Source organism: Bactrocera oleae, chromosome 2 (assembly GCF_042242935.1).
Source record: "Bactrocera oleae isolate idBacOlea1 chromosome 2, idBacOlea1, whole genome shotgun sequence".
NCBI lineage: Eukaryota > Metazoa > Arthropoda > Insecta > Diptera > Tephritidae > Bactrocera > Bactrocera oleae.
In genome coordinates, this window is record NC_091536.1 from 81,497,860 (window position 1) to 81,519,220 (window position 21,361).

The 21,361-nt window shown below is 34.1% G+C and overlaps 3 protein-coding genes across 6 annotated transcripts; 2 read left to right on the top strand and 1 right to left on the bottom strand.

The window, feature by feature from the left end:
* The first annotated feature begins 618 nt into the window (after positions 1-618).
* Positions 619-9,427, top strand: Alp4 (Alkaline phosphatase 4). The gene is made up of 4 exons (XM_014237206.3): positions 619-1,261; positions 7,506-7,741; positions 7,797-8,477; positions 8,537-9,427. The coding sequence occupies exons 1-4, from the start codon at positions 1,063-1,065 to the stop codon at positions 9,194-9,196; spliced, it is 1,776 nt and encodes a 591-aa protein (XP_014092681.3). The 5' UTR covers positions 619-1,062; the 3' UTR covers positions 9,197-9,427.
* Positions 9,428-9,482: 55 nt separating this feature from the next.
* Chchd3 (Coiled-coil-helix-coiled-coil-helix domain containing 3) lies at positions 9,483-10,732 on the bottom strand. Of its 2 annotated transcripts, none has more exons than XM_014237204.3 (3): positions 10,626-10,732; positions 10,397-10,548; positions 9,483-10,199 (listed from the first exon to the last, which is right to left on the bottom strand). In XM_014237204.3, exons 2-3 carry the CDS (start codon positions 10,512-10,514, stop codon positions 9,682-9,684), a joined length of 636 nt encoding a protein of 211 aa, XP_014092679.2. In that variant the 5' UTR covers positions 10,515-10,548; positions 10,626-10,732; the 3' UTR covers positions 9,483-9,681. The 2 variants fall into 2 exon arrangements, with proteins under 2 accessions (XP_014092679.2, XP_014092680.2); XM_014237205.3 differs by having other exon boundaries at positions 10,615-10,717.
* A 534-nt stretch (positions 10,733-11,266) lies between these two features.
* LOC106619203 (epidermal growth factor receptor substrate 15 homolog) lies at positions 11,267-17,331 on the top strand. 3 transcript variants are annotated; one of them, XM_036370750.2, is made up of 3 exons: positions 11,267-11,462; positions 11,553-12,800; positions 16,773-17,331. In XM_036370750.2, exons 1-3 carry the CDS (start codon positions 11,390-11,392, stop codon positions 16,886-16,888), a joined length of 1,437 nt encoding a protein of 478 aa, XP_036226643.2. In that variant the 5' UTR covers positions 11,267-11,389; the 3' UTR covers positions 16,889-17,331. The 3 variants fall into 3 exon arrangements, with proteins under 3 accessions (XP_036226643.2, XP_036226651.2, XP_014092682.3); XM_036370758.2 differs by lacking the exon at positions 16,773-17,331 and adding an exon at positions 12,890-13,034 and having other exon boundaries at positions 11,268-11,462; XM_014237207.3 differs by lacking the exon at positions 16,773-17,331 and adding an exon at positions 13,041-14,021 and having other exon boundaries at positions 11,269-11,462.
* Positions 17,332-21,361: the final 4,030 nt, after the last annotated feature.

Here is a 21,361-nt window from a genome sequence, read left to right on the forward strand (position 1 = left end):
TATTTTTTAAAATTTCCATTTGTATGTTCAAGAGAGAGTAGTAACAAACCTAACTGTACAAACATAGGAATATAAACGTCAATTTCTAAGTAAACACGACAATATAATAACATTTATAACATCACCGAACAATTCGCTCCACTGTAGAAAAGCTGATTAGAAGGCAGCTAATCCATTGCTCTAACGTTCTAACGCTCAATCCACGCTCCGCCAAGACGACGGGTGTTCGCCTTCGCGCGAGCATATTCAAGTGTTCGTGTCACGACACTTTCACGCTGTCGTGGCTGCAACGTTATTGCGCTCGTTTATTGTCGTGAACGATGATAGTATTCTTGCTGTTGTTGTGCTTTTTGTTATTTAAGGTAGGTATTTACGAAATGCTCTCCACGCTCGGCGCGGGTTTGGGCGCAAAGCTTGGCGAATGCGTGTGAGGCGTTAACTTTGCGCAGTGCAGCAATAATTTTGCTAAAGTTACTGCCCTTATTGTTATTGTTGTTGAAGCACTCTAGCGTTCACGTATGTATGTATATACATTGTTGACAATAAGTAGGGGTGTGCGTCGTTGCGGTTCATCGCAAGTCGACGGTTTGGAATCATAATGATATAACGGCACCGGTGCTTCGAACAGATCGCAGTAGTCGCTGTGACTCCAGCGAATATATTACACTAATACGCAACTAAAGGCAACACTCAGTGAGGCTTTGCATCGCGCAGCTTGTGTTAGAAAAAAAATAAAATAAATTAGTATATAGTACAATAACACACAGTATAACGGTGAACGGCATTTGTTTCGATTTACTTCAGTTAACGCTTAGTTAGAGGCTTTCCGCGTGCTCAGAAATTTAATAAATATTCTTACGCTTGATTTCAATTCACTTTTTGTGTTTGTTTTTTTTTTTAATTTTTTTTTTGAAATTACACCTGTGCAACGGTTTACGCGTTCGTCAACGCATAAGATTTCGCTCACAAACGAGGCTGTGATACTTTTCACTACTTTTACAATAAGAAATATAGTCAATTAAACTATTATTACGAGCATACAATTGAATTCCTTAAACGAAAATGTATAGTCTAAAATTAGTATGCGCGTGTGCCTTACTGTGTCAATACGCCATGGCGGCCTCGGTGGTGCCACATTCGCCCATTCAAACAACGAACGCCACTGATCTTGGCATGGAATTTGTGCCACTGGAGGCATCCACCACCGAAAAGGTGAACAAAGGCGCCGGCGATGCTAAAAAATATGAAAAGCGAATTGAAGGTGAGTTGACCCCGGAGGCAAGCAATATTATTATACGTAGGCTACTTTTCAAGTTAACTAGTTGTAAGAATCGTTTGCTTGTGTTTGGTTTTGTTTACTTTTAAATTCATTGTTATTTTATTGCATTGTTTATCTATATGAAAAATGTTCGAAAGTTTAGGGTGATTTTTGAATTTTTTTTCCAGATGTTTACATAAATTATTGAATCTTAATTTAAAATAAAAAAAAAACTTATATTTCATGTTCGAATTATAAATATTATTAAACAATTTTATATAAAAAAAAAATTGTATTTTATTTATTTTTTCCAAATGAATATAGTTATTTATAGTTGGAGGCCTACAAATGAAATTCATTTCATGAATATTTCGAAGATAACTTTTTATATATTTCTGCTCTTTTCGACTTGCTACTAAAGTTTTTGCATTATCTGTTTCTTTTTAAATATTTGCATATTAAATACTTGAAGTTTAAGTGTTAAAATAAAAATTCGAGCGATAGTCACTTCTTTTGTCCCGTCACGAACTTTAGTAATTAAACAACGCGAGTTTTTACAGCTGTGTACACGAATTTAGCGCTACCAGAACACTTTCTTCGAATAGTTCTTAATTGTTGATCCACAAATACAATATATTGATATATTTTGTACTCTACTACTACCAGGATGTTTTGGCAGCGTCCAGGGTATAAGTAAGCTTATGGCAGTCAGACAATAAAGGTTATTTGTAAGATCAAGTTAGTTTGGAAGTTTAGAGGCAAGCAAGGTATACAATGTTTTTTTCAAAATTTATATTTTCGTTCTGTAATATGGTGAATAGTACTATGAAGAGCCTTCAAGTATACTTGTATATCAACAACTGCCAATATATGCGGCTCAATATCTCTTATTATGGTCTTCAATATAGCTTTCCGCAGGTAATTCCGTTTGTGCAATAAAATCACTGCAACAATTGAAAATGTTGGTGGATTTTGGTATAACATATTATTTTGTGAGATAAAGACGGAGAACTAGAAAAATTCTGTAAAATGTGCTGCAAACATTTTCTCTTGATATCTTCTCATTTAATGCTGCTGATTTAATGATAAGATAGACGTTCAATATACAATACTAGAGTTTGCTTTTAAAATTTTATTGAAGAACACTTTCTGGGCTGTTTGGCATCGTCATTCGTGTACATAACAATTTTTGTTCGAAAAAATGTTCCCAGCAAAAATTACTAGCAAAACAAAAAAACAACTGATCGATAACAGCTAATTGAAATTTCGACAACACAAACTTTGTTTTTAGAGTAAATATTTATAAAGTAAATAAACTGTAAGTATTTTAGAAAGAAAACGTTGAAAATGTGTCAAAAAATATATGTGTATAATAATACAAGACGAGCAGTTTATCGAAAATATTGCGCGAAATTTTGATATTAACCATTTGGTAGTTGTTAAGAGTTTCTGACAGAACATACAGGTCGACTATATCATAGATGCAGGGTTAAAATTCCAATCTTAGAAATGTTCAATACTCTTTCAGCTATTTACAAATCTTTTATTGGTCAATATTTTTGCAGTTTCTCTAGAATTTATAACTTTTATGAAATCATAGCGATTTTCGCTATCCCTATTGGAACTTTTCTCGCATGATATAATTTTTAGAAAATTTAAAATTTCTACTTACGCATTTTAACTTAAATAACTATTTAAATCTATGTTTGCATAATAACTCACTACATTACATTTATGTAATTTTCTAATGTAGAAAATTCAAATTGCAACCTGTCTTCTATTTGATTTGGTTTCAACTGGTTTTTATAAGTTTTCATGCCGCAAAAGATAAAATGCATATTTTCCTATTTTAAGAAATTAGTAACTAATTAAAATTCGTATAATTAGCTTAAAGCCAATCGCGTAGTTGAGCCGTCAGGTCGTACGATTTACGCACTCAATCGAACAAATTGAAAGCGAATACCACAGACAACTCACTTAAAGCAGTTATCACAGGATTTTTTAGAAATAGTAGTTGGCATTCGCGCAGCTTAACTTAGAAGATATACAATCTATCAACATATACTCTCACTTTTAGACATACATATATATGTACATCTACACATACCTACATACGGCAGTTAAGTGATATGTGACTTTAGATATACATATTTGACATACAAGCTTACATACTACGTATGTACTAAGTGTCTTACAAGTTCTGCTTCACATGTAATGAGTCTAATTAATGAGCTGATTAGTTACTAAATAACACGTTGATATATTTATAACACACTCAAGCGATGCCTAGTTTCTTGTATGTAAATATGCTTAATCAAGTCGGATAAATGACAAGCGAAGAATCTTAGAATTTAGTGTATTATTTTTAAGAGTATAAACTATTGAAATATCTATATATAAAAATGTAATATATTTTTCGAAATTTGACACTAGATTGAACTACAATTTAAATCAAATTGTCTATAGAAAAATAACTTACTTCATACACGACGAAAGTGCCTCTAAACTTTGAAGTGCCTCTAAACTTTCGTCGTGTATGAAGTAAGTTATTTTTCCATAAGTGTAGATTATTTTAAAACTTTTCTGCATTTGCGTAATATTGCTGGACTACGCGGCAACAAAATAATTGTAAGATGCCAAAAATTCTACAGAGTAGCGTTAATTCATTCATCATGTAGCTCAGATAAACGCAAATATTGCAGAGATTTTTATCTTACTAATTAAAATAAAACACAATCTGTTTTACGAAAGGTGAAGTGCGGTCGGCTCTGGAAATACGCATAGTATATTTGTATATTAATATACAAGGTGTGTTCAAAGGAAACGGTGAATTTTGAATCGGGTATAACATATTAAGTTTGACACGAAGTTTGTAACACCCAGAATTAAACGTCGGAGACCATATAAAATGTATATATACATGATCAGCATGATGAGCAGAGTTGACTTAGCCATGTCCATCTGTCTGTCCGTCTATCTGTCTATAAATATACCTTATAGTTTCTCAATTTTTAGATATCGATCTAAAATTTTTCAACTGTTTTCTCAACAAGAAGCTGCTCACTTATCGAAACAGACGTTATCGGATCACAATAGCATATAGCCGTCATACAAACTAAACGATCGGAATAAAGTGCTTGCATGGAAAACTTTTGAATTTCTAAGGTAATAATGCAATATCTAAAGAAATTGTTCAGATCGCACCACTGTAGCAAATAGCTGCCATACAAAATAAAGTCTCGAAATCAAGTTCTTGTAAGGAACCTTATGTATTTGTGAAGTGTATTAAAGCTTCGGTTCAACCGAAATTAACGTTTTTTCTTGTTTAAGTATGGGTTCGTGACCCATTGATTCAAACGATTATTTGATTATTTTGAATACTTTGATGCTTAATTAAGAAATAAAACGACTTCGTGATTACGTTGAGCCAGTTTATTTTATATAAAATTTGAATTTAGACTGTTTTAAGTATAAATAGCTTGATACTTAAACAAGTATCTCTAATTAATTGCGCAAGTGTATTCCTCCTGTTTAGTTAACGCTCTCTTACATTGACATTGTTCGTGTGATTCCCCTTGTATAACTAACATATTTCAGCAATACGGACCGACTTAGTTAAGTTTTATGTCGAGTATTCAGTTTACAATTAAACCAAAACCACTTTCTTCGCTCAAAAGAATTCAGAAATTCAGAACGTGCACAGCACGGGTGGGGTAGTGAAATTTTTTTCTATGTGCTCCTTTTATTGTAAGCTTGAAAATTAATATGTGGTAAATGTTAGACCATCTGAGCAGTTCGAAGTCAAAGGTGAAGTTAATTCCACAAAACAGTAGCGCGCAATAAAAAAAATTAAATTTGTCACAACCAAGCGCGGTCTTAATCACTACGGTTAACTCAAAAATATCGTATGTCAATAATCAACATTTTCCAAGGGTTGGTCATTCAAGAAACAGGTTTGAATATGATATGTATATCCCATTTTATCTAGCAAGCGGAAGGTTCTATAAGTTTTAAGCTTTACTCGCAGTGCTAAATTCATTTCATGTTAGAAATACATGAAAGATCGCCTTATCCTGCTGAGAATCAAAGCGTCTGTAGTCAGAACAAAATATAATACTACTGCTGACAAATAATCTTAACTATACATACATATGTACATACAATGCATTCCTTTCTCTAAGTACATGTTTTCAATATATTCCGTCTGACAAAATTTGCTTACATTACTAGTACAAGACTATGAAAAGAAATTTACGAAAACAGCAAAATTGATTTATGAAATATGAAATAAGCGTCAACGGCTTCTGTTGTACTTGATTAACAGCCAGCGGTAAACAATATAAATTTCGACAAAAATGTGAATTTATTTATTTATCAGTATTAAAAACAAAATGTTTATTTTACGTACTTGTAGTGACATTTAATGTTTTTCCTTTGAATAAACAAATTTATTTTCTATGAAATGTTAATTTTATTCGAAAGTAATTAAAAGTCAAATAAACTCCCTCGTTATATCGAAATCACATTTTGAATATGTATATAACTGTGCTTTTCTTTAAAAACCAGATATGCGTTGACCTTGAATGAAGGTCCCATTGACAAAATTTTAATATGGTGCTACAAACCTATTATATGTACACACATACAACACATTTTGCTGGCAAAATTTTGCCGCTTGCTCACGTGCGGCTATGGCAACGATAAAACGAAATGGCCTAACTGTATATGTTCACACATATGTATATTACCAATAATTTCTTAAAACTGCACAACTCAATTCCACGAAACCACTTGTCAAACCCAGGAGTGATCGCAATGAATTGGTTTCGATACAGATGGGTGTATGCATTAATTCGTGCGTTGTTTTTTTTCGAAAATTAAGACTTTATTGTGAAAAAATTGTTATACATTTAATGTTCAAAGTATTGCCCATCGGAAGCTACGATGTTTGTCCATCTTTCTGGCAGTTTGTGGATCCCATCCCAAAAGAACTTCTCCACATAATTGCGTTTAATCGTTTAGTTTGTATGGCAGCTATATGCTATAGCGGTCCGATTGAAGAAATTTTTCAGAGATTATACCGTTGTTTTGGTGGATTATACCGTTAATAATGCATACTGATTTTTGTGAAGATATATCGTCAAATAAAAAACTTTTCCATAAAAGAACTCGATTTCGATAGTTCAGTTTGTATGGCAGCTATATGGTACGATATAGGCGGTTACGGCAAATGAGCAGCTTTTTGAGGAGAAAAGAATGTGTGTAAAATTCGGTTCAATATCTCACTGAACACAGAACTAAGGGACTTGTTCGCATATATACAGTCAGACAGACAGATGGACATGGCTAAATCGACTCAGCTCATCTCACCTGATCATATATCTACATATTTTACAGGGTCTTCGATGTTACCTACTGGATGTTACAAACTTCGTTACCCTGTTCAGGGTATAATTACATATTATTTTCAAAATATAGAACTGAAGCCACAACCCCTAGTATAAAATTTCGGGAAAAAAATCCAATTTTTTTTGCAAATTCCGATAGTCTATACCTTTAATACCTCTAATATTATACTAATAATAAGAAACGAATATTTTAAATAAATCCCAACGATCACTTTTTTTTAGTGACGGTTACCTCTCTTACAGCATTTACAGAAGTGCAGTCTCGACTTACGTGCTTTTTTAAAACATGCGTCTGCTTAAAGCTAATATATTTTGGATGTAAAGCAATTACTTTACAATACTTGTATGAACAAAATTTAATTACTTTTTATAATATATACTCGTATTTGAGTATGTATATGGGTGCCTAAAAATCGGTTATCATTTATAAAGCAGGCAAAACCACAAGCGAAAAGTAAACTTAATAAATAGCAATTGTGTATTTAGAGTTCAAATACATAGTGGTTAACCCTCGTAAAAATTATGCGCAAACGAAAGTATTAGCAAGTCTTAAATTAATCCAGGATTCAAATTTGACTCAATTATTTTATATTACATACATAGAATACATATCAAACTGATTTCAACTTAATATAATTATTAATTCAATAATAACAAGTTATTACAATAATAAGTGCAATCTAATTCGGACTTACATTGAACAATAAGGGAATCACCTTGTAAGATCATGTTTTAGGAATACTAAGATTGACTTTATTTATCTATTAACTCATGTACTCTACTGTTTTCAAATGAAAAATTTTTTACTTATTATAATTTAATTTCTTCAACTAATTTAGACGCGGCTTTTTGGCATGAGATCGGTATGAAACAGCTCCGAAAAGCTATGAAAGTGGCCAAAAAAACAGGTGAACCGGCGCGGAAAGCCAAAAATATAATCGTGTTCGTTGGCGATGGCATGGGTTTAACAACAATAACTGCTGGACGCATTTTTAAGGGACAATATTTGAAGCACGGCTTTGGTGAAGAGGAAATGTTGGCGTTCGATGAGTTTCCCTACACTGGCTTGGCCAAGGTTAGTTGAACCAAATAATTCTAACCTTAATGTTTGCAAATATAATGGTTTCCAGACCTATAATGTGGACAAACAAGTACCGGATTCTGCGGGCACTGCAACAGCTATGTTTTGTGGTATCAAAACTGACTATGGCGCCATAGGTATGGATATGACCCGTTCTAAGGTGGATGCCAACCAGGGTCGATTAAAATCCATAATGGACTGGGCGCAAGCGGAGGGCAAACGTACTGGTATCGTAACAACAACACGCATAACACACGCCACACCGGCATCCACGTACGCACGCATCTATAATCGCGACTGGGAGTGCGACACTAAGGTACCCACCGAATCAGTTGGAAAGCATGTCGATATTGCGCGCCAACTGATAGAAAATGCGCCAGGTAATAAGTTTAATGTTATACTGGGTGGTGGTCTTTCGCCAATGGGTGCTTTACGCGTGAACGAGCCGAACACTGTGCGCTTCGAAGGCGACTCCGAAAAAGTGTGTGCACGAGGAGATGGTCGCAACCTTGTTGACGAATGGCTGAAACTTGGCAAAAATGATTCACGCGTATTTGTGCAGTCACAAGCGGAATTAAGTAAGATAAACTTTGAGAAAACGGATCATTTGTTGGGTCTCTTCCGGAATAACCACATCACTTACTCCATTGCACGTCAAGAAGGTGAACCCTCGCTAAAGGAAATGACAGAGGCGGCTATACGCGTGCTGCAGCGGGATGATGATGCGAAGGTATAGAAAATAATGTTCATTTAGTAGACCTTTTCATTTTACTGTTAATCCTATTGTAGGGCTTTATGCTGATGGTGGAAGGAGGGCGAATCGATCAAGCGCATCATCAGAATTACGCACGCGCAGCTATGCGCGAGGTGCTCGAGTTCGATATGGCGATCCAAGCAGCGTTAGATCTCACAGATGATGAGGAAACTTTAATTCTAGTAACTGCCGACCATTCACACGCGGTCACCCTGAATGGCTATCCAAAGCGTGGAGCGGACATTCTCGGTTTTGCCAACAAGACCAGCGAACGTGTAGTGTACGAGACAATATCTTATGCCAATGGCCCAGGATATTATGATCATTTAGCAAATGAGAGCGTCGGTGCAGTAGGCGCTGAAGTTTGGCTGCCACTTGAGAAGTTCACAGCTTTACAACGCATGTCACCCACATATCGTCACCGAGCCACTTTGCCTTTGAAAGACGAGACTCATGGTGGTGAGGATGTTATAGTGTTTGCAAATGGACCTGGATCGAATATGATTCGTGGTGTTTTTGAGCAGAATTATCTAGCGTACGTTATGAGTTATGCCGGTTGCATGGGTCCTGCCAAAGATGTGGACGACAGTTGTAAGACGGTACAGAAGCATAGCTCAAGTGGCTCCAGTCAGGTGGCGCAACACAGTTTTATAATTTTGGTTACATTATCTTTGTTGAGATCATTCTATTCCTAAAACAAATTGAGGAAATAAAGTTGTTTTGTTATTAGTGATTGTGCTCAAACTGTTATTCGAAGCATGTATGCGTTGGTATGTTTGTATAACTTTCCCTTAACCCCATTCACAAATTGGGCTAATCTTGTTAATTTCTTTTGTAGAACTCATATGCTTTAAATATTGTTAAATTTATGTTAATTGTTTTAAGATGTAAAATAAACAAATAAAACTTGATTATATTAGAGTGTACTAAGAGTTTTTTACTTTTGGATTGCCAATGAAAAAACACATTTGCAAAAAGCGATTTATGTTTTCAAATTATAATTTACTTTCGGACTTCATAAGCGATACATTATGTTCAGCAGAAGTTAAACACTCATATACTTTATACCATTAAACTTATTTTACTGAAAATGAAATTTCAAAAAGACTGGCTAGCACAGTGATTTCGTTACAGCACATTTTTCGATAAACCACTATTTCAAGTATAAGGCGGCGAAGATTTAAGCTGCTTTAGCAATTGGTTTTGCATCCTCAGCATCAAGTTTTTTGATACGGTTTAAGTTAATGCATTCTCTGAAAGCTGCAACTTCATCGGAACACTTCAAAGTCTGACCAGGATTTGCGCGATAACAAGCGATGACTTGTGCCTTGAGGTCCTGACAAGGCGGTAATTGGTGTACAGGAAAAGCTGTAGCAAAACGTTGACGAACATCCTCAAGTGCTGAGGAATATTCTTTTTCCATGATTGTATTCGTTTTCTTCAGTGTCTGTTCAAGCTCAACCAAACGATGACGCCACATCGCATCATTTTGCGTAAGTTCAGCCTCTTTTTGACGCACCATGTCAGCTGCTGTGATTGTTGTACCGCTTGGAGCAACGTAAACTGTCTGAGGTGCAGGTGCTTGGTAAACAACGGTGGGTGGCACTACAACTGGTGGTGTTGCCGGCTTAACGGGAATCGGGCGAACATCTTTTACTGGAGAGGCTGGTGTCGATGCTGACGCAGCATTTTCTTTTGCTAAAAATATAATTAATATTTGAAACTAATTCCAGTGTGAGTGGCTTTCATAAAATAGCAACAAAAACCGAATCGGCAGTGTCACTGTTGCATAACAAATGCCAATAAGATTTGAGCAGATAACTAATGAATTATTGCTGTTTTTAGTGGCTGGTCTATATACTTTTCGTTTGGAAACCAATTTGTATCGTATATACCTTGTTTGTTTATGCCCTTCTTTAAACGTTGCACAACCTCATCGGATATGTCGATAACTCCTGGGTTCGGGTTCTCCATCGACACCGAGCGTGGTTCAGTTGAATGTGCCGCTCCCATTTCAGTAATTTCTCCGACAGTGACACTAAGGGTTCTAAAATAATATATTGTACGGATTAGTTACTTTTATTACTGTAGGATATATATAATAAGTATATACTTTCAACATACAGTTCCAAAAATCGTCAACCCAAATAAAAAAACCAAAACTTCAACGAACACACGCACGACGGAACGTCATAATCAGCTGTGTTTACGGTGTCTGCCATATTAACAAATTGTTTCATTATTATTTCAATTGTATCAATCAAAATATTTGCTTGTTTCATTTTGAAAAATTATAATTTTTTATAATTGGAAATAAACAATTTTCTGATGATTTATGATGAGGTATCGTCTAGCAGCTAAATTGCCTTTACCATTATCAAATTACTAAATCTTATTTATGACATTTAATTATATAAAAAAAATTATAACAAACAAACATTTAGCAAATATATGTTAAACTTTGGGAAATTATAACTATTATAGTCAACTTTCGGTTAATTATTGTGATTGTTCATCGTTTTATTACACTCAGTTGTACCGAGTGTATGCGTTAGTTCCCTTGCACCTTCTTTCAATGTATTGGAGTTTCGGTAGTCCGGGCTTAGTTGAAGAATTTTTAATTGATTACAAGAACTAACCAAATCACAACAAACTATAACTATATTGCGTTTAAAAATTTGGCAACTCTAGAGAACAACTGTTTCTAAAGTATTTGGAAGGTATACACACTGCTCTGTTCCATTCCACCATATTCTTTTATTTTATGGCAATGATTGTCTTTAGTTACCGCGTATTTATGTTAAGTTTGTTTTTTGAATCGAATTTTTTTTAATAATCCAATATATGTAGTATGATATTTATATAAATTGAATTTCACACAAGAATATATGAGAATGGAAGGAACTCCTAGATTGAAAAAAAGAGGTTCGCTTACTTTGGGACGACATCACAAAAGAGATAGTATGTTGAGATTATATGGAACAATAGTTGTAGAGAAATAATGATTTTGTACCTGCATATGTAAATGGATTACAATTTTTTTACCTTCAGCGTCTCCAAATATTTTACAAGGAAAAATGCGTTCATCCACAATTATGAGCATCGATAATAACAATGATAGTGACGAATACAAACTTTTAAGAACACCTAAAACGCCTTCAATTGCTTCATTAAGTTCTGATGGAGGTATCGAATGTACACCGCCACACAAAAAATTCAATTTGGATGACAGTGTGGAATATTCTCCTAAATGCTTCGATAATAGTTTTTCGCCCGGCAGTTTGCTATCGCAGACACTTTCCTCAAATAGTCCTGAAGTCGGTTGGAAATGGGGCCGTCGCTCCACCGATGATCCAGCAGAAACTGCAACTCCAGATTCAGCTTATGCCGCAGATAGTAGTTTTACTTCAGCCGGGTCGAGTAGTAGAGAAGTAATTAGCAGAATCGGACGATTTCGTAGCGATTCCAATGCTCAGCGGCTTGCTTATGAAGTGCGAAAGGAAGAACAGCGCCGAAAACTGGAAATACAAATGCGACGAGCCGAAAAGCTACGTGCAGACGAATTATTAAAACAGCGTTGTGCTAAGCTACAGGAACAACTACGAGAAGCAGAGAAACGACGCAAGCAGGAAATGGAAAAGAAGTTAGAAATACGAGAGCAACTTCAAAGAGAAAAAGAAAATAGGAATTTTTTGAAAGCAACCGCAGAATCGGAATCCATAGTAGAATTGGCTGAAATAAACGATATTTTCACAAATGCAAACGATACTTTAGATGACTTCTTCAATGACTCAGATTCTGATGATTTATTACTTGAAGCCACGCAACAGGTCGAATCAAAAATAGTAGAGCTAACACAAAAGCCAGAAATTAAAACAACGACAACTACAACAACATTAGTTGCAAATGATTCAATACAAACAAATAATACGGCACTAAATCGAAAAAATACGTCCACCATTCCAAATCGTGAAGAAAAGCGTTCGTCTCTTTATATGAAGTTTTTGGAGGATGACACGCCAGATGATTGGCTCTTTTCACTTGATGATGAAATTATGCAGGCAACACAACAACCAAAGTCACGTATCTCGCTCCAAAGACACAATTCTATGCCGACGAATACTTCGATGACTTCAGCTACTGGCAGTGCCGGAGCATCTAAAAGAATCTCAACTATCACCTCATCTGCGTTACAAACTTCTTCGAGTGCGGCAAGTAGTAAAGCAGTTTATTCGCCAAAAATCAAACGTCATTCTAGTTCAACAACACTTCGTTCCTCTACAAGTGCTGCCTCCGGTTGTAAGTAAATTATCTAATTTTTTTTATTAAATACTCTAATTTTTGAATTCATAATAAACATAGTCGTGCTTTGTATCAAATTCTTTAAGGTTTAATATACATAACATGTGAAGTAAATGCGAGCTAATTGAGGAGCTCAATATCCCGAATAACTTAGCTAAAATTCGCAGGGAATGCGTTTTTTTTTCCCAATAGTGCATACAGTATATTATACTTTTTTTTGTTTTTTTGTCATCATAGATCGTAGTCGGCAGCCCTATAACCAGAAGTAAATTGGCCACAAATATAAACGAAGCGCCACCGATTGCATTGCTTTTATGTAACGAATAAAACAAAAAAACATCAATCTAGCAATTAACAAAGTAAATATGTATATTTCTTTTTTAATTAAGGATATGCATAGGAAATCTTTGTGAAAAATTCGAACTCTAGTTATTAAGCATGCATTTATGATGCCTTCATTTCACTTTCAAGTGAAAATAATCATCTAATTCTAGGGCTAAATTATATGACAAATTTATGCTTTGATGATTTTGTGTAAATGTGATACAAAACAATGATGCTTAATGGTTCATCAGTATGTATACGAAAATAATGATAATTCATAATTGCATAAGCAAATAATTAAGTTATGATGAACACCTCGATGAAAGTATAAATATGTTCTGTATGAACTAGTGATAGTAGGGTTCTGTTGAATAATTTTTGATAGCGTTAATTAATTGAAGGAGTTTGTGAGAAAGATGAACAACTATCTAACTGTTAAGCCATAGAATAATCAACTAAGTATTATAGTATTTTATTTTGTTTTTGTTTAATAATAATAACAAATACTCTATTAATTAGAGTTTACAACCGATATCCGTTGGTCACATGCATTAAATATATTTTTAGTTATTTAGTTTATAGTTAATATGCTGGAAATCCTTGATAACGCAGACCCTTGACATTTCTGAACTGATTGTCAAGTTAAGTCACATGCATGTACGCATAAAGTTAATTAAGTAAGCTTATATTTTCGGCTTGTTCCTCATATTTAAGAGCTTCCTCGTAACAGTAAGCACATTGATCGCTCATATTTCATTTATGCTGAAAATTATTATATATTTATATAAATTGGCTATACTCAAGCATGTGAACAAACAATTTATTTTATTTAAATATATATTTTTATAAGTAATTATAAAACTATTTAACAATATACCAATTAATGAAAGCGAAGTTTCAGACTTTAAATCACAATTTTTTTATTTCTTAAAATAATTAAAATATTTTTTTTTTATGAAAATAAATATAAACGATGCATATACTCGTACATACATATAATGTAGATGTTTTACTAGTCCACAACAGCAAGTTATCGCAATTCCAATCCATTTCATTTGTTATTTCCAACAGCTAAAAGCTCTCCTATTCCATCATATTAAATGCCTTTATTTTAGATTTTTAAAGCGATTTTTGGCTACTTGTAAATCGACCCGCTGTAGTGTTTATCTCACTCTCAAAGTTTTGTGAACATTTAGGAGAGACGACTTCTCTATGTTGTTGTTGTTGTAGCGGCAGAATTCGACTTCTCTATCATTTCCCACGACAGTCGGGCTTACGCAGCTGAGAATTCAAGCATGAATTTGTCTTACGAAACTCATTTGTGAGCTATACGTATATTCCTAATTTTTCATTTTTCGAACAAATTCATGATTTCCGATTATAAACGGTAAATAAGTATATGTTGAATATTTCAAAAAACTTGACATCTTGTTATCAAATTTCAATGTTGACTGTTAAGATTTCTTTAATTAGATTGAAGAGCGTACGAATATATCAAATATATATATTTTTTTTTTGGTTATGAAGGGGTTTGGTGTTTTAACACCTATTTCGTTTCCACTGAGCCGTTTTGCGATCAAAACAGTGAAGGTTGAACGTAAAGTTGCTCAGAGTATCAATTAACACCCCGAACTATCTGTCTTCGCTAACGCCAAGGAGTTGGACTCAGCTGGCATTGTAAAACTCCGCCCTCAAACTGTTCGGAATTTTATGCTTTCACTCGATTTTAGAGAGCGTATACACTACGTAACAAGCCACAATTATCGTAGAGAAACGTTTACTTACGTGATAACGAATTTTGTGATTCTCTAATTTTTAACGATGAGTCCAAATTTAATTTATTTTGTTCTGATGGTCGTTGTTGTTGTAGTAGCGGCATAAAACATTCCTGAAGTATTGATATGTAAGACTGTCAGCACGGACAGTCAGAGTGTGTGGTGTACGGTGCAATGGAAGCAAAAGGGTTGCAATGAGAGCAAATGGCAGTCGGTAACATTTTTTATCGAAGGAATTATGTAAGTAATGGTTTACAAGCAATATTAAAAAATAATTTGGCTCCGTCAGCAGCTAAAATCAATTTTAATGGTGGCTATTGCTTTATTCAGGATAACAACCCAAATCATTCTGCTTTAGTTGTTAAGGAATGGTTGTTGTACAACGTGAAAAAAGTGCTGTCATATCCTGCTCCGAGTCCAGATCTCAATCCTATTGAACACGCGTTGGCCTTAATTGAGGTTAAGGCTGCTCTTCAGTTCTTCATGAACTTACACAAAATATGGTTGATTATATGAATAAAAGACTGCAAACCATGATAGAGTGCACATACAAAGTTTTAATTTTATTTAAAGAGTGTTAAAATGTCAATTTATGCAAACTGTGCACGTTTTATTTAGATCTTCGAAAATGGATTTTTTGTTGGATTTTAAATTTTTTTGCAGAAAACTGGTTTTTTAAAAATAAATTTCAATTATATTATGTTAAATTAAAAAAATGGTCTTTTTCACTTTTGTATGCAAATTGTTGTTGTTGTTTTAATAGTTTTGGAGATAAGACACTTCAACGACAAACCATCTCTCTGTACAAGTTTTCTTTTAGTTCACTATACATACCTATGTACTTCTGATGAACAAATTGTATATAAGTATGAGAATTATTATACAAAATTTTTTTGTATATGTAATATATATAGTAGATTATACCTTTCAATTAATTCGAAAAATTTTTTTAATACTATCTAAATGGCATATATTGGCCAACAGGAAGGGTGTAGTGTTCCACCAGGACAACGCCAGACCACACACTTCGTTGATGACTCGTCAGAAGCTACGGGAGCTCGGATGGGAGGTTTTATCGCATCCACCATATAGCCCGGACGTAGCGCCAAGTGATTACCACCTGTTCCTGTCCATGGCGAATGCCCTTGGTGGTGTGAAGTTGAACTCAAAAGAGGCTTGTGAAAAGTGGCTGTCCGAATTCTTTGCAAATAAGGAGGGGGGCTTCTACGAGGAAGGTATTATGAAGTTGCCGTCTAGATGGAAACAGATCATCGAACAAAACGGCGCATATTTTAACTAAATCCGATCACTGTAACACTTTTTATAAAGCATTGAACGAAGAGCAAAAAAGCGGAAGGGAGATATTTGACAACCGTATATAATAGTTTTTTGAAATTCATAAACCTTTTCAATTACAAAATGTAGTTAAAAACCATATTTGGACAGGATTGAACTTTTGATCTTTCTGGATTTGTATTATAAAATAAAATATTTTATATATATTTGTATTATAAAATATAAAAAAAGAGCAAAAAAGCGGAGATATTTGACAACCTTATATTTCCTACAAAGAAGTTTTATAAATCGGGTCTTCTTTTCATCTGCTGTTTTCTCTTTACTTTGCTGTCAAATGTACTTTGTTGTTAAGGGATGTTCAAAAAAACGATTTTTTTTGTTTATATACTTATCTAATAACAATAAACACATCTTTAAAATATTCTCAAAAAATTTGAAATTGATCCGAAAAATAGTTTCGGAGCTATGAGCGTATTTTTAAGAATTTGCTTGGCCCTAATAAGCCCTTAATAAAATTTTAAAACAACTGAATATTGATTATTGAATAAATATAAAATAACTGTTTCTTTTCCAGTGCAGCAACTACATGAATACCACTTGGGCCACTGCAAAAGACTTTTGCGTAGAATTCTAAGAAATCAAGAGCTAAAGCTACGATCGTGCCGCTGCAAGTCGCGTGGCTTTCGTTGAGTGCAATATTTTTGTTGAATATTTTACTATAATTGTTTTTAAGCAGTAGAAGCTGCAATTCAAATGTCAAATGTTGGTGCTCTTTATCAAATTTAGTTATCAATTGCTTTTGCTTCTTTTGTTGCTATTGTTAATATTGTTACTTGCTTTTATTCCGGGTTTTAGCTACTTTTAGCTTTCACACTGATCCTGCTGTTATTTTTTCCTTTTGCAGTAGCGCATATTCAACTTGCTGTTTTTACAGCGTTTCATGTCATGTTGTTGTAGTATGTAAATTGTATTCGCCTTGTTTATTTTTGTTTTTACAGTACGTCGTATTAATTTTGTTGTTTTTGTTTTTTTTTTACCGCATGTCATATTCATCTTGCTCCATCATTATGTTAATGCTTTTATTATTTTTGCTCTCTAATCACCGTTAAAATAAACTGTTAATTATCCATAAATTGGTTTGTTTCGTTGGAAGTTTATTTGTAGCTGGCTGTCGCTAAATAACGGAGCGCACTGCGCATGCCCTATTATTGTTTTATTATTGTTTGTTGTTGTGTACTCCATCATTGGCCATGCATTGAAGTCGCTCGCCACTGCCATATGTTCACATTTTCTTCGTGCACACGTTGTTATTAAAGCACACACGCCCACACACATACGCTGGTATTATTTCACTGATAAGCACAAATCAGCGCCGTCAATAAAGTTGGTGCTTCTTTTATCGCAAATCATTTATTTTAATTGTGATTGCGCAAATTATGGGAAATGCTGGCCATAAAGCCATTTGCTACTGTATATATGTATTTACAAATGCATGTGTGCGTGTGTGTAGAGTAATATTTATACTTACACAACCCGCTGTGTTGATAGTTCGCTCCATGTGCTGCTATTTTCCCGCATTTGTCATTTAATTTGTTTGTCCTAAGTCCGTGTTTGTTTGTGTGTGTGTGTGTGTGTGTGTGTTATTTGGCAACCTCTTAACCTGCTGAGTTAGTGCGTTGTGCGGCGGCCGTCGGTAAGTGGATGTTTTGTGTTCATTTTTTGTCTGCTGTCCATTTGACGTCACTCTGCTCCACAGCAAGTATGTGTCTTGTTTCCCCATTTAATTGTATACACATTAAATAAGCCTCGCTGTGTTTGTGTGTGTCTGTTGGGGTTCGCTTTAGCTCGCCTCACTATCATCGAAGAAAGCCAGCATATGTTTCGATTTTAATGTCAAAGAAGCTGTTGTATGGATTCTGTAATCCATTCAATGAAGGATACACAATCAAAATGAATGAGCGGAGATCGGAGAGCGGCAATTGAAAATACTTTGACCCTTTTGTTCGTAAGCTCAATGAATTCTAATAATATTATAGTAGTAAAATCAATAATCAATGATGCTCGTTTGTTAACCGTTTGAGAAGAAAAGTTTTCTATCAATTGTTAGACGCCTTTGTATCTATTTATAGAAAACAGGATAAAAAAAATCCATTGCAACTAATGTTAGGTCCAGTAAAAAGAAATCCATTATTTTTCTAATAGATGATTTTAGTAATCTATATCTCCGTTGCATAAGTCCGATCGGGTTACACTATATGACGTTAGAAAGATAAGATTTCGTACGAAAACTAATTCCTAGACAGTTATTTGTTTGTTTGCTTGTGTCAAAGATGGACACTAGCAAAGAGAAAATTCGCCATATTTCACAGTTTTTCTTCGTTAAAAGCGAAAACTCCAGCTTGGCCGCTGAAAAAGTAAATAGTGTTTATGGTCCTGTAACAGCTAATCATCAGTAATTTTGATGTGAAAGATGCACTACGCTCTGGAAGACTAACTGTTGAAAATATTGATTAAATAATGAAAACCGTTAAGTCTGAACGTCAACTGAAAATGGTCGTGGTTGAATCGCAGTGAGTTGTCCAAGCCAGAATAGACAATCTAGTCGGATGTGTTTGGCGAGATTGGTAGGAAATCATCTACTATCAGTTGCTCTACGGCCAAACTCTCAATGCGTTAGCTTTGGGCAAATAGAAAGAAATTATGTTCCATCAGGACAACACCAGGTCACAGACATCGATAGTTGCTCGCCAGAGGGTCCGGGAGCTTAATTTGGAGGTTCTTATGCATCGACTTTATAGCCTAGGAATCAAGTGAATGAAGCGAATTGATTTGCTGGTGAAAAATTCGCCACAAGCGAGGCTAGGAAGTGGCTTTTTATCGAAAGGCACAAAGGTTACTAAGAGAGTGGCACAATGAAAATACCCTAAAAATGGCAACAATTTATCGCACAAAACGCTGCATATTTGACTTAAATAGGATCATTCTAACTATGCTAAATAAACCTTCAACCAGATTTTATCTATATTATGTACTGCATATAAGATTTGAATACCTTTGGACATAGCTCTCGCGATCCATGAAGAATTCTTAACGACAATCGCCGTTGAAAGCGCTGTTGTAACAGTATAAGCAAATTTTCAAGTAGTTTTAGAGCATCCTAGGTGGTTGAAGGTTGATTGTCGATTATGAACTGAGACCACTTTGAGACCGGTTATGTTAGAAATGAAAGGTGAGTGTGTTAGAAATAATCTAAAAATTAAAGAATGTGACTCCATTACTCTAACCCCCTCTTTGCATGCCCTCTTAACCCTTATGTTAGTAACCAATTTTACCGACGTTTTTTTATTTTATTAAACAATTTTTTTTCTAAAAATTTAAAAAAAAAATATTTTTTTTTTCTTCAAATATTAATAGTCAGTGACAATTTAAAGGAAAAAAAAAATAACAACGTAGAAAAAAAAAAAAATAAACTCACAAATACCTTTCTTTTAAATTAAAAAACGACGATTTGAGAGCTTAAAATGAAATATTGAATTTTTTTTTAAGCTATTCACACAAATACACCGCGGTGGGTACCCGGTTACTAACATAAGGGTTAAACCCAATCAGCTATGATGACATTTCGATGTCATCACTGTCTAAAACTAATCATAGGTGGCAAGTTTTTCCGAATTGCTAACCGTATTTTGCCAGAATGATACACGAAAGTGGTTGTTAGCAAGAGATAATACTTTCTGAGTCACAATATTATCGTTTGTTTTTTTATCGACAAAGAGGATGTTTTAGGGCATAAATATTAGAATTATCATAATCACAATACATATGAGAAAGTCTAAAAAGAACAATCCCAACTTTTCCATATTTTAAAATAAATTTTCTAAATATGTACTTTTTTCTACAACTTGCTTAAAGATCAGCTGTTGACATTACGTTAGTGGAAATGGCAGCTTGGGCTCTAAATGTCCTCCTATCTGAGCTCTATATCTCACAGATCACTTGGCCAGCAAATCAAATAGATAATAATTTGAGTTTGTTAATTCAGATTTCACTCAGGTAGTTATGCAAATATGAATTAAAAAAAAAGATTTTTAGTTTTTCATATATAGTGAATGTACATACTTCTGTTTGAGAATATTCTCCGAAAAATTGAATTTGATTCGTCAAATATGTAGTTTCGCAAATATGATATGTATTTGTAAGAATTTTTTAACTTAGTGTAATCGGTTCCTTAAACTTTAAACGCGTTTTTCTCGAGTAGCTGTTTTCAGAGTCGATGAGCGAAATTTCTCGACTTGAAATTTTCGCACGATCTTCTTAGATATATTTTTCACGTAATTACGAAGGGAACAAAATTTTTGATAATAATCTGCATTTATTAAAGCACTCTAAAGTGTAAATTTTGCACTAAAAACGACTTGTTTTTGTAAAGCCGCATTTTGATAAAAAATTAAAATTTTGACTAGCCCATTGATCATTACATGATTTCTTCTGCAGTAATAATAGGTTTTTCTTTTTTGCTTTTCGATTTCAGGTATTTCTAAGTAGAAAAATACCCTAACGCCAGACACCTTCTTTTTTGGGGGTTTTCCTGGAGATCGGCTACGGGATCAAGGGGTCCACAATTTTCAAAGTGTATCACTGATTATTAAAGTACATTGAATTTTTGTTTTATTAAATTAAATGTCTCTTAAAGGAGTATTCTAGTGTAGAACTAGCCTCATTCCCAAATTTCAATTTTTACTATTTTTAAAAAATACAATAAAATAAAAATAAAAAAATGGTAAAAAAAATCGTTTTTTTTCAAACAGTCGCACTTTGGTTAAAATTTTTTTTTTAAATATCGCTAGTTCATACAATTGCGCCATCATTGCAGATTGATTATCTTTTTTTTCATTTCAGATGACTAGGAGACTTGAAATCATGGGTATGCTCTAGACTAGACTAGAACTAGACCCCCTTAAAAAAATTCACAAAAAAGACCGTTTTTTTCTGATTTGCAAGTGAATATAACCTCTTAAAAAATAACAAAAATATGTGAAAGGTTTTTAAATAAAAATTTCAACAAAAGTGAGCGCATAGGCGCCCCCAGCTTCCATAAGGCGGTATATTTCCTTTAAAAAGTGCAAAATATCAGGAAGTTTAATTTCAAGTATCATCAGCTTT